The 14,003-nt window shown below is 35.3% G+C and overlaps 1 protein-coding gene across 2 annotated transcripts in view; it reads right to left on the bottom strand.

The window, feature by feature from the left end:
* LOC136029152 (egl nine homolog 1-like) overlaps positions 1 to 14,003 on the bottom strand; it is a 32,654-nt gene that overhangs the window by 12,180 nt on the left and 6,471 nt on the right. For both annotated transcript variants that reach the window (XM_065707246.1, XM_065707247.1), the window contains exons 2-3: positions 11,174 to 12,199; positions 109 to 228 (exon numbers count right to left, since the gene is read on the bottom strand). In XM_065707246.1, coding sequence (XP_065563318.1) covers positions 109 to 228; positions 11,174 to 12,082 — 1,029 coding nt within the window. In that variant the 5' untranslated portion in view covers positions 12,083 to 12,199. The remainder of the gene's footprint in view (positions 1 to 108; positions 229 to 11,173; positions 12,200 to 14,003) is intronic.

The following is a 14,003-nucleotide window of genomic DNA, read 5'->3' as shown; positions in this document are numbered from 1 at the left end:
ATATAAGTCATAAGCAACAAGTTTATACCTTTACACGAACATTCTAATAATGAACTTAACCTAGAGCTAAGTTAAAATAGAAAAAAAAAAAAAAAACTAAAAAGTCACCTTAGAGTCCCAGTTTTTATTCAAATAATAAATGCTAGTAATACATCTCCCGTCTTTGTTAGGGTTATCGATGTGCTTTACGTAGTGACTTCCACTACCAGGGTAACATGCAACCATCGCCTAGAAACAAAATTTATTTTTTCAGTTTAGCAGTCACTCTGAAGTACAGAAGAATGGTACACACTCGAGAAGTGAGCTTGGGTTAATCCTGATGAAATATATCAAAATATGATACTTTAGGAACAAATTTGGGCTATATATTTCCACATTAGATGATGCAGGGGCGTAGCCACAGTATTTTATTGTGGGGAGGGGGGAGGGGGGCAAGAGGGAGTGCAACTGAAGTGGGTGCTATTCAAGTGGTGGTGGAGATAAGTAACTATTTAACAAACAAGCTGCTTGGTGAAATTCAAAACGTCACACAATACATTATAAACAATAAACATACATGAAGAACTCATAAATATTAGTGCTGGAGCTTATCTTTTACTAGAAGTGTCAGCAATGAGCTGCTGCAGACGACAGTAGCATAGCGTAAACAAGCTTTCGTGTGGGGGAATGTGAATGCCGTATACACTCGGATTTTTCCTCCCAGATTCACCACTAACTCTGCAGTACATAGCCCCCTCTACTTACCCCAGCCCCCACGGCCAGAACAGGATGCTCAATCTCATAGTTAAACCAAGCTCTGTTCTAGTAGGCCTGGGTATCGTGCTATTCATTTGCTCGTAATTTCGAATGGGTTTTGACTCTGTAAGATTTAGTTTGTTGTCCTAAACTTTTAATATACATGATTTATTGATTATGTTATTGGTTACACTGAATGGATTGCTGTTATGGATTCGCTTCACAAACAAAGCTTGGTCTCCTAGTGCTGCATCATAAAACTGATAACAATTTAACAATAGAAATCGAGATCGGGCTAGTAAAAGCGAGACCGCTTTTACGTGCACACAAGATTTCTAAATTGTGAAAAAAATAGAAATATTTTATTTCAATTCACTTTACTCTATTCTCAGCAGACATTTCATACAGCATGCTGATTGTAATTGGAGCCCAAGTGACACTAACTGATACAACTATCGAGATCGTGGTTAGGCAGACCTGCATTTTTAGTTTCTTACAATTTCTGAACTAGGTCCCCTTGATGTAATTAGACACCTCCTAGTCTGCTCTTAGTTATTCCACCTCTAGTACTTTTATGATTAATAAAAAAACACATTAATTGTCCCGATGCTAAACTTAGAATTTAAGGCCTAGCCCAAGTCCAAGCATTTAACTCCTAATTCAATTCTTTTTCTTAAGCGGCAACTCGGTCAAATACAAAGGTATCAGTTTTCTTCGTCCCTTCAACTAAACAAACATATGAGGGTTGAACTTAAGGGGTTTCTCACTCAAAATTACGATTAGGTGCAGGTTATCCTTAGCAATTCTTCTTGTATAATTTATACAATATAATTTTTTTATGTATTTATTAACCGGCAGTTTGATGTCTGCACGCTACTTATTCTCTAGACTCTGTTTAAACAGGTTACAACTAACTAATACTTGACTGAATCGCTCCTGAAAAATCCGAGTGGTTAGTCCCTTGGTGTAATTTATGCATTCTCACACGCTCCGATTACAGCTGGATCTAGCCTTTTGAGGGGAATTTTTTACTTCAGAACACAAATATGTATTTGAAGGAACTATTTGTTTTTGAAGGGAATATGTATTTGAATAATTATTTGAAGGGACTCCATCCAGGAAGTATACATTACAGAAATAAGTTTCTGACTGTTGAATAGAAAATTTTTTGTTCTATTTTTTGATACCCCACAACAACAGTGTCAAGTATAGCAATCAAGAATGCAAACCCGAAACAGGTTTTATAATTATTTTGGAATTATAAAAAAAACAATTGTCGGCTTTAAGATATGATTAGATCAAAATATTCACCAGATTTTTTGTTATTTCTATTGACATAAAAACTGCAGAAATCACTAATTCAGGAACGTCAGGCAAACTCCAAATGTTTAACATGGGAGGTATAGAAACATTCCTTGAGAGTGCGTCCTGCCTTAACAGTTAGGAACTTGAGAATTTTCAGAACCTACCGTTTCAAGTAAAGCTGCTATGCCATGAAATCAAAACCTCAGTATTTATAAACACCTGGCAAAGGCAAGGCCTCAAGAAATATTGATTCTTTGCTATACGAAGGTGTCTTGAAATAGAGAGGTCCTTAAATCTCTTCCTATCAGGAATTTAAGCTGGTATCTGTTCAAAAGACAATTGTCTATTCAATGGATGTGCTACATTAAAACTCACACTGGAAGCAAAAGGAATTCATGCAAACTATTTGTTTACGCACTTTTATGTTTAATTCTGAAAGCTCTAACATTGCAGTTGACATAATTCAATTTCAGCGCAACGCCACCATCTTGACCGGTGGCGGCACACCGGTAGCGTTATGACACTCTGGCGATGGTCGACCGGACCTCTCGTCGGTGGCGTGCGATGCATGCGCCGGCGCGGCACCGGGGTCTATATACAACGTTGGAAGTAACGATTAGATCCGCTTAGCCCCCCCTAAAATTCAGCTTATGAGTGCCCATATCCCCCTCCCTAATGAGTATATATATATATATATATATATATATATATATATATATATATATATATATATATATATATATATATATATATATATATATATATATATATATATATATATATATATATATATATATATATATATATATATATATATATATATATATATATATATATATATATATATATATATATATATATATATATATATATATATATATATATATATATATATATATATATATATATATACATACATATATATATATATATATATATATATATATATATATATATATATATATATATATATATATATATATATATATATATATTTATATATATATTTATATATATATATATATATATATATATATATATATATATATATATATATATATATATATATATATATATATATATATATATATATATATATATATATATATATATATATATATATATCTTAATAAAGACAGATAAAACCAGTTTGTTCTCGAGTGTGTACCATTATGTACATAAGTACCGGCCCCAGTTTCTGTTGCCCCGTGACTCGCAATATTTCCTTTGATTCGCCTATCCTGTGACTCTTAAGGAATTTCAAACTCAGCCGCAATCAATTCCTGGGTATGTACCTCCTATGAGTCATTAAAGTAGATGATTTATGGCTTCAGAAACTTCATAAACAATAAGACGATCAACTTAGCAAGAACAAAGCCTAACGAAAAGTCTTTCCCTCATAAATTAGATTTTGCAATAGCAAAAAGATACACATCTGATATTTAAAATATAATAATAAATTACAAATCAATTTCCAACACAAACTTTCGCAACCACATTGCAGTTAATATGGCCTTTCCCGACTGCCTACGTGAGAAATTAAAAGTTTGCTGATTCAGTCATGACAGCATTTCCTTGCTATAGTCACGTTCGCCAGCATTTTTCTTCTTTTTGTAAAACGGTCAAGAAAAATTCATCATTACGAGAAACAAAGCAGATTTGTAGATGTTTCTTTTCTATATGAAAAAAAAAAAAAAATTTTATTTTTTAACTGAAAGTAAGGAGCGACATTAAAACGAACAGAAATTATCTCGTATAGTAAAGGGGTTGTCCCCTCCTTAACACCTCACTCTTTACGCTAAAGTTTGACTCTTTGTCACAACTCTACTTTATAAAACCATAGAAAAACTTTAGCGTAAAAAGCGAGGTGTTGAGGAGGGGACAACCCCTTTACTAAACGGAATAATTTCTGTTCGTTTTAAGTTTTAATGTCGCTCCTTCCGTTCAGTCAAAAAAATTGTTTTTTTTTTTTATTTAATTTCTGAACGTTTTTGAATGCATGTTTTGATTTTGACTCTCCGCACGTAAATAATTAAAACTAAATTTGCATATTAATTTTTTGGCTAAATGGCTTTCTCATAGTTTTAATCAGAAGATTTTTATGAAAAACAAGCGGGGGAGGTCTAGTTGCCCTCCAATTTTTGATTACTTAAAAAAGCAATTGGAACTTTTAATTTTTTACGAACGTTTTCATTAGTAAAAAATATACATAACTTACGAATTGACTTCCATAGCGAACTTCTATATTCGTATGTTTTTATTACGTATATGAGGAGGTTCACCCCTTCGTCAATACCTCGCTCTCTACACTAAAGCTTAAATTTCGTCCCGATTCCTTAAGAATGACCCCTGAATCACAAAGGCCGTAGAATAAATAGTTGAAATTGCTAAAAACACTTTAGCGTAAAGAGCGAGGTATTACGAGGAGGTGAACCCTTCATATGCGTAATATTTCTGTTCGCTTTAAGTTTTAATGCTGCTCCTTACTTTCAGTTGAAAAAACTTTTCATATTTATTTTTGATTATTTTTTTTTAATAATGCTAGAAAATCCTGCACCCCTTTCATTGAAATTCTCTTCCCCCATTACGAATTCCTTCATGGAAAGATCCTCCCACGTAAGGTCATCAAAGGTCAGGGCCCTTTAGAGGGAGAAGGAGCGGAGGTATTTGCTTCAAAATACCTTCCCGGGACATACTTTTGTCTGTAGATTCATCCCTGAAAGTTTCCTTTTCCAAACCTTAACCCTTTCCGAGATAGCAAGAAGTCAATTAACTAGAACTTTACCCTGGGTATTTGTGACGCCATTCGTAGGGGAAATTCTTTTCCAAAATTAATCAAGGCCCTAAACGAATTTTCCCAAAGTTGTGACGCATCTAAATCGTTGTTTCGCATCAGAAAACAAACAGTTATCTTATTACAAACAATATTATCAAACGAACAGTAATCATCGAGTGACGCTCGTTGCCCTGGTAAGCAAATTTTTATTATAATTTAATGCGTTTAGCATTTAATTTAATGCGTTTAGCATTAATTTAATGCGTTTAGCATTTAATTTAATGCGTTTAGCATTAATTTAATGCGTTTAGCATTAATTTAATGCGTTTAGCATTAATTTAATGCGCTTAGCATTCATTTAATGCGTTTAGCAATTATTTAATGCGTTTAGCATTCATTTAATGCGTTTAGCATTAATCTAATGCGTTTATCATTAATTTAATGCGTTTATCATTAATTGAATGCGTTTAGCATTAATTTAATGCGCAGCATTTAATGCGAAGCAATCAAAAATCCGAAAGTCGCTTCACACCTATCAAATTCGAATACCTTTCTTTAAAAGCTAAGAACAGTACTGGCTCAGGATCAACTGACTTATCAACAAAAAAAAAAATCAAAAAATTTGTTGACTTATCAACAAAAGAACTCTACTCAGTGTTCACAGTTGCTTGGTCTAAAGTTGCACCGCCTAAAAGTAACAAGAGCTAAGAGCTCATATGGCACTTGTGACGAGGTCAGAAGAGCCAAAAGCTCATATGGTATGAGCTCTAGCAAAATTCTAAGAATCAATGGATTGATTTTAATGGAAAATCAGAGGGTTAATGCCGGTCGGGATTTAAAATAAGAGCTCTGAGAGACGAGGTCCTTCTAAATATCAAATTTCATTAAGATCCGGTCACAAGTTCTAAAAATACCTCAATTTTTCAAAATTTTACGAATTAACACACACACCCCAACTCCCCCAAAGAGAGCGGATTCTGTCCGATTATCTCAATCACGTATCTAGGACTTGTGCTTATTCTTCCCGCCAAGTTTCATTCTGATCTCTCCACTATAAGCGTTTTCCAAGATTTCCCGTTTCCCCTCCAACTCCCCAATTTCATCGGGTACGGTCGAGACTCAAAATAAGAGCTCTGAGACACGAGGTCCTTCTAGATATCGAGTTTCATTAAGATCCGATGACCCATTCGTAAGTTAGAAATAGCTCATTTTGTCATTTTTTCCTCTCCCTTCAGCCCCCAGATGGTCGAATCGGAAAACTGTTATTAAGTAAGTTTGTGCAGGTCCCTGACACGCCTACCAACTTCCATCGTCCTAGCACGTCCAGAAGCACCGAACTAGCAAAAACACTGGATATCCACCCCAACTCCCCCAAAGAGAGCGGATCCATTCCAATTATGTCAATCACGTATCTAGAACTTGTGCTTATTCTTCCCATCAAGTTTCATCCCGATCTCTCCACTCTAAGCGATTTCCAAGACTTTCGGTTTCCAAGATTTCTGTTTCCCCCTCCAGTCCCCTATGTCCCCGGATCCGATTCAAATTGAAAATGGAGCATCTGAAACATAAGATCTTTCTATATATCAAGTTTTATTAAGATCCAATCACCCATTCATAAGATAAAAATACCTCAATTTTTCACGTTTTCCAAGATTTCCCCCTCCAACTCCCCCCACTGTCACCGGATCTGGTAGGGATTTATAATAAGAGCGCTGAAACACAAGAACCTTCTAAATATCAAATTTCATTAAGATCTGATCACCTGTTCGTCAGTTACAAATACCTCATTTTTTCTAAATTTTCCGAATTAATTCCCCCCCCCAAAAAAAAAACTCCACCAAATAGAGTGGATCCGGTCCCATTATGTCAGTCACGTATCGTGGACTTGTACTTATTCTTCCCACCAAGTTTCATCCTGATCTCTCCACTCTAAGCTTTTTCCAAGGTTTCCGGTTCCCCCCTCAACTGCCCCCAATGACACTTGACCTGGCCAGGATTTAAAATAAGACATCTGAGTTACGAGGCTCTTTTAAATATGAAATTTTATTAAGATCCAATCACTCCTTCGTAAGTTAAAAATACCTCATTTTTTCTAATTTTTCAGAATTAACCCTCCACCCCATCTCCCCCACAGAGAGCGGATCCATTCCTGTTATGTCAATCATGTATCTAGGAATTGTGCTTATTTTTGAAACCAAGTTTCATCCCGATCCCTCCACTCTAAGCGTTTTCCAAGACTTTAGGTTTCCCCCTCCAACTCCCCCAATGTCACCGGATTCGGTCGGGATTTAAATTAAGAGCTTTGAGACACGATATCCTTCTCAATGTCAAATTTCATTAAGATCCAATCACCCGTTCGTAAGTTAAAAATATCTCATTTTTTTCTAATTTTTCCGAATTACCACTCTGCTTTTGCTTATGTTCAAGGGTTTCAACTCTCAGGTGTCTATAATTTGAATCAGCAGAAGGTTTGTGAAAAATATTAAGGGGCCGTGAGAGGGAAACAAATTTGGTACTTATCTGTTAGCCAGTACACACTCGAAAATTTGGATCTACATGTACGGGGTTGAAACAACTGAGATGCTTGGGAGACAGATACGATATACTTAATTATGGTCTGTATATTTGTACATTAAGGGGAAGGGGAGGTTAAGCATAGCGGGGCTATATGCAAAATGCAAGCTAACCACAATACCAACTAAATATTTATTAAAATATAGCTACAATGTAGTTTCCACAGAGCCGAAGCTAATTGTCTCCTTATACAAACAGCAATAAACCGGACATTATCTGATTTTATAGATCCAAGTTTTCGAGTGTGTAAGCTACTGGCTAACAGATAAGTACCATGAATTTTTCCAAAGTCGTGACCTATCTAGACCATTTTTCACATAAGAAAATGGTACTATGCTGATCAAACAGTTCGTGGTAACGAATATAGCTATCCGTAAGGAGCGACCCGGCTCAATAGTAACCGAAACTCTAAAAAATGGAATTTTGATACCAGTAGTTACATTAAAAGAATTGCATTTTAATGCTGTTTTTAAATATATAAGTTTCATCAAGTTTAGTCTTACCCCTCAAAAGTTAAGACCCTGAGAAAATTTGCCTTATTTTAGAAAATAGGTGGAAACACCCACTAAAAGTCATAGAATCTTAACGAAAATCACACCATCAAATTCAACGTATCAGAGAACCTTACTGTAGATGTTTCAAGCTCCTATCTACAACGATGTGGAATTTTGTAATTTTTTTTTTTTTTTTGGCAGAAGACAGATCACAGATGCGTGTTTATTTGTTTGTTTCTTTTTTTGTTTTTTCCCCAGGGGTGATCGTATCGACCCAGTGGTCATAGAATATCACGAGAGGACTCATTTTAACGGAAATTAAAAGTTCTAGTGACCTTTCTAAGTGACAAAAAAAAATCAGAGGGCACCTTGGCCCCCTCCCACGCTCATTTTTTCCCCAAGTCACCGGATCAGAATTTTGAGATAGCCATTCTGTTCAGCGTAGTCGAAAACTTGTTAACTATTTCTTTGGGGACGACTTAATCCCCCACGGTCCCCGGGGAGGGGCTGCAAGTTACAAACTTTGACCATTGTTTACTCATAGTAATGGCTATTATGAAGTGTACAGACGTTTTCAGGGGTCTTTTTCACATTGGGGTGGGGGTGGGTTAGGAGGGGATTACGCGGGAGGATCTTCCCATGGAGGAATTTGTCATAAGGGAAGAAAATTTCCATGAAAGGGCGCAGGATTTTCTAGCATTATTTTTTTTAAACACTGAGAAAATAAATATTTTTCGATGGAAATATTTTCAACTGGAAGTAATGAGCAGCACTAAAACTTAAAACGAACATAAAATATTACGTATATAAGGGGGTTCGTCACCTCCACAATACCTTGCTCTATACGCTAAAGCATTTTTAGTAATTTCAACTATTTTTACGGTCTTTAAAATTCGGGGGTCATTCTTAAGGATTTGAAACAAAATTGAAGAGTGAATACTTCAACTTTTCAATACTTCACTCTTCAAAATTTTGAAGAGTGAAGTATTGACGAGGGGGCGAAAACCCTCATTTACGTAATAAAACTACACAAATATAGAAGTTCATTATGCAAGTTAATTCGTAAGGTACGTATGTTTATTACTAATAAAAACGTTCGTAAAAAAACATAGTTACACTTTTAAATAACTAAAAATTGGAGGGCAACTAGGCCTCTTCCCCACCCCTTTTTTTTTATCAAAATCGTCCAATCAAAACAATATGCAAATTTTGTTTTAATTATTCATGTGTGGTGAGCCAAAATCAAAATATGCATTAATTCAAAAACGTTCAGAAATTAAATATAAAAAAAACAATGTCGCTCCTTACTTGCAGCTAAAAAAAAACTTGTTTTTTATTTAATTTTCAGAAAGAAACAAAACGCCATTTTCGAGAAATAATCTATAGATGTATTTACATATACATATATATATATATATATATATATATATATATATATATATATATATATATATATATATATATATATATATATATATATATATATATATATATAATTATTACTCATTTAATAAGATAGACAAGAGAAAAAAGGCGTATGGAGTCATTGTCTCGTAAGCGATTGTGAAGTTAGCTAGGATCTTATCATACTATTGTAATTAAGAAAATCAAACGATGTAACAACTACTGTTAACAAGTTTAATTGAATAATAAATATTGTTCCAGCATACTCTTGATAAAGACTTGTGCCTTTATCAACATAGTATAAAACACCTTGGTATAACGAAAATGGTGTTTTCCAGTTTTTGAAAATAACCCAAAGGCAAATTTAAATTTTACTTAAGTTATTTCCGCTTCTCAGCACCTATATTTAGAATAAAAACCTGTTATCTTGATAAAAGAGGATAATCAACGATTACCATTAACGACCCGGAGACTAGTATTCCGTAGTGGCATACGTGATGTTTAGAGTAACACCAGGACAGTCGGAGAGCATAACCTGACAAAAGGTTAAAGCAAGAATCGATATTCTGGAAATTGGATGGTCGCTATGTGCAGCGTTACACAAGACTCGGGAAGGGATTTTCCACTTCAATTAAGGCGGAAATTTCCGAGAGACTTAGCATCTTCACAATTTAAAATAGGAGAACATTTGATTAAACTCAACTTAATTAGGGGAAAAGAACGTGCTACAGTACGAAACCCATTATTTTTCACATTTTCGAGTTGGCCTATTTTATTGGTTAAAACTACCCCCAAAAACACACTATATTTGCCAGTACAGCGTGCATTCATTTAGAGGGAGGGAAGATTTTCCTGGCACTTTTCTGTTAAACGAAACACACTCAAAAAGTGAAATTGGGTTAATCCTAACGAAATATATCAAAACATGATGATAATATAAGACTAGAAGCAAAATTATGGAAACTACGATAAAGAATTATGGAAATCAGGCCGCGTAGAACGCATTATGTTAAATACCTAACCCATAGCCCCTTGTCTATATTAAATATTTAATTAAAATATAGATAGGCCTATATCAAATTTTTTCACTCAAAATAAGCAAATCATAGCCTCTCCCAGAGAGGCTAACCAGTTTCTGTCAGATCTTACCCAGCGTAATTCTTGAGTGTGTTTCGTTTAACAGACAAGTATTTTTTCTCATAAATGTTAGTCAGTCTTTTTTTTTTGACATTTTGAAGACTTAGGGAAGCACTAAAACATGCACGCGCCGTCGAATGTTTCGAAAGGGGTTTCAATATTTGGGTGAGTTAGGACAAAATTGAAAACTTTTTTTTGTGTGTGTGGGATGTATGCCACCTCTGTCTATGCTTATGATCTCAATTTCTGGACTCAATGTGTACTAGGGTTCTGACTTTTCCTGGGATTCCGTTTTTTACCCCTGATGCCTTTGAAATTTATAGTGGTAAGTCTTGGAGGCAAGAGGAGCCTATAGTAAAAAAAAGTTTGAGTGCAAGATCTTCCCAAAAATGAAGCCCCTATACAACCCGAATTATATTCGGTTAACTACATTCTTTCTGCATAGATTATTAAGTACGAGTTGGTTTCTTAATATGAATCCTTCTCAATACCCCCAATTTTGCGCCAATACCGAAGTATGAACCTTGTACAGTTATTCCTAGGGGAACACAATAGCAAGCGTTAATTATTTGTTCCAGTCTGTGTGAAGTGATCAGACCAGCCCCTGGGAGACCCTAAACGTTTTAAATAACTATTATTTTTATTTAAACTCAATCAAATCCGGGATATTTTTGTAAATGAATGAATTAGGGAGATCTCAACAAAAGAGGGGAAAGATAGCCGAAGTATCAAATAAAGAGTTACCTACCTTAGTTCTTCCTTGGATGATATGATTGCCGAGAGATCCATTATTTTTTATCCTTTTAGCGTGCATTATCACAGAATCAACCATTGCCATAAGGTATCCAATGGCTTCAGCACCTCTTTCTGAGCCATCAACCCAGGTGATCTGGTCACCTCTAATAGTTCTGGTTGATTGTCTCCATCTATTTGAGACTACTTCACCCTCACGAAAAACACCAGAATCATACAAGTCTTCTGTTGTTGCTAAGATAGCATCAGCGTAGTCTTTTCCTAAGAAATTATCAATTACACAAATACCAAAACGATCTAAGTCTTGAATAACATATTGGCAAACTTTTAACATCCATTCAGCTGTATTTCGTCTCATTTCGAGATAATGCTCGAATCCCGTTAGGTTTTTTGTTGGATTAAGGCTTTGTTGTGTTGAACTAGGGCCTAAATTTATAAAACTGTCTGGGTCGTATGCTTTCCGTTTTGGTTCACGGATGGGCATACTCTGGTCTAAATAAGCACCACTAAAAAAATTATCAATAGCAAAGAGTAAGTCTGTATCAGGCAGATTCGAAAATGATTCCATTTCAGTTTGGTTCACATTGTTTTGTTCCCTTTCAACGCCTGATTCATCACACGCAATCTGCTGATACATTGCAGGCCCCGCCTCGGGAAGCGAAGCTCCGCCTTTGGGAAAAGGAATCTCTGTCACGTAGCTCGACTTTTCCTGTTGTGATAGCGTAGTAACAGATGGGGACAGAGATAGACCAGGAACACTATTTACATCATAGCACTGCGGCTTATGGATTCGCCAATGCAGCTTTTGATGTTCTTTTGAGCAATACAAAACGTTTCTGCATCTTGCACACCGAAACAATTGATGACTGTTTCCACAAAGGACACAACCTATATTATACTGCATTCTATCACGTACACAATTGCTAAAATGAAAACTACTCTAGCCGAATTCAAAAAAATCCTTCAGAGCCTGTGTTCCTTCGAAAGATATATCTGGTCTCGGGAAAGTCTTTCATCCAAGCTAAAGGAAAAATAAATAAAAGTAATTTTTCGTGTAGATTAAAAGTTAAAGAGGGCTTAAGTAAATTCCTTCATTACAACTTAAGACATAAAAAGTTTTAAGTTCAGTTTGTATCCCTTTTCCTGTTTTTGGCTAATTTTCCCGAGGGGCTACCCACTTTCGACCATCTGGGGCAAATCTCCGAGTAGCAATTGTTCTGGTACCCGTCGTACGCACCCATCTCGACACATCTCTTTACCCCACTTACATAGTGCCACACCACGTCGTAGTACATAGCAGGGCCAAAAGCTTCCTCATAATCTATGAAGCTGGGAACAAAGGTATAGGATAATGCCATCATTTCTTAATTATTTTAAGCAAATTTGAAATTTAAAAACGTTCAAGATTAAAATCTAAATTCCTGGATGAATCCTTGCGGTTTCACAATTTCCCTTAAAGAATTATTCTCACAAGAAAAATTGTATAAATAAACAAAAGAAGGGAGATACCCCCAAGAGCTATGCAATATTTATGAAGACTGCACCTTGAAATACAGCATGCCCGAGAAGCTAAGTGCCTGCTTCACATTACCTCCTGAAATTCAGCTAAGAACCAAAAAGGCCGAAATACAGGTTTTTTTCGCCTCCGTGTTCGCTCCACACACTATACTCGGCTCTTCACCAAGAAAACAACCTCTTTCTGGGCGTTTTCGCCTCCCTTTGCTTGCTACGCATTACGTTTCATCGGGTTTAAAAACATTTTTTGTTTCTTTGTTTACAAAAAAGAAAACTGATATGCCCAATTTTGATCTTGGTTTTGCGTACAATATATATTGCGAAACTCCAAATGATTGACTTAGCAGTTTACGAATTTATCACTTTTACAGACATTTTAAATCAAATACAAAAGTTTTTTTTTCAAATGAAAGTAAAGAGTGACATTAATACTAAAAACGACAAAATAATTCTGGATATGAGGGAGGCTTTCACCCCTCCCTCTCCACCCTTTGCGTTAAAGTATTGCTTAACTAAAAGCATTTTAGTGTTCAAAAATTATAGAAAGTTGACAATTGCAAGTGTTTTATTTACCGATTGCCTTCTTAAAGCACTTGAGCTGTAAATTTAATTGTTTAAAGTAAATGCCGCAATGCTGCAAAGAATTTTTAACTTTTCATGAAAAAGTACACGTTCGTTATTTTGCTTCTCAGATTTCCATATTTTAGGCCAAGTAATCTTTAAAATCATTTTGGAAACATTAAGTTCAGCCATATGTATACAAAGTTTTATATTTATACAAAGTTAGGTATGTATATATCAAACAGTTTGTGGTAATGGACTAAAGACCAACCCTTGGCAGTAGTAACTGAAACCCTAAAGAATTAAATTTAGGAAACATAGATATATTAAAAGAATCTGATTTTTATTATAGTTCCCAATACACACAATTCACTAAGTTTAAAATAGACCAGAAAGTTATTAGCATACAAAAATTTGCGTAGTTCCTTCTTTTAATTAGGGCTGATCTTGTCGAACGAGTGGCCGTAGAATTTCGAGAAGGGTCTCGTTCAGATGGAAGTACTGGGTTCTAGTGAAATTTACAGCAGCCATGATTGATCAGAGGAAATTAGGCCCCTCCCGTGCTCATCTCAGCCAAAAAAGCTACCATGTAAAAATTTCAAGATGGCTATTTAAATCACAAATCTTTAAATATGAAGACAGCTTACCTACAAAGATACTGCGGGTGCAGCCCCGGGGGAAAGGGCGCGAGGTTATAGAACTACTTATATGAACAACAAAAGAGAGAATAATGAGGACTTTTTTCCCCT

This window comes from Artemia franciscana, chromosome 7 (assembly GCF_032884065.1).
Source record: "Artemia franciscana chromosome 7, ASM3288406v1, whole genome shotgun sequence".
In the NCBI taxonomy this organism is placed as follows: domain Eukaryota; kingdom Metazoa; phylum Arthropoda; class Branchiopoda; order Anostraca; family Artemiidae; genus Artemia; species Artemia franciscana.
This window is presented reverse-complemented; position numbering and strand designations above follow the sequence as displayed.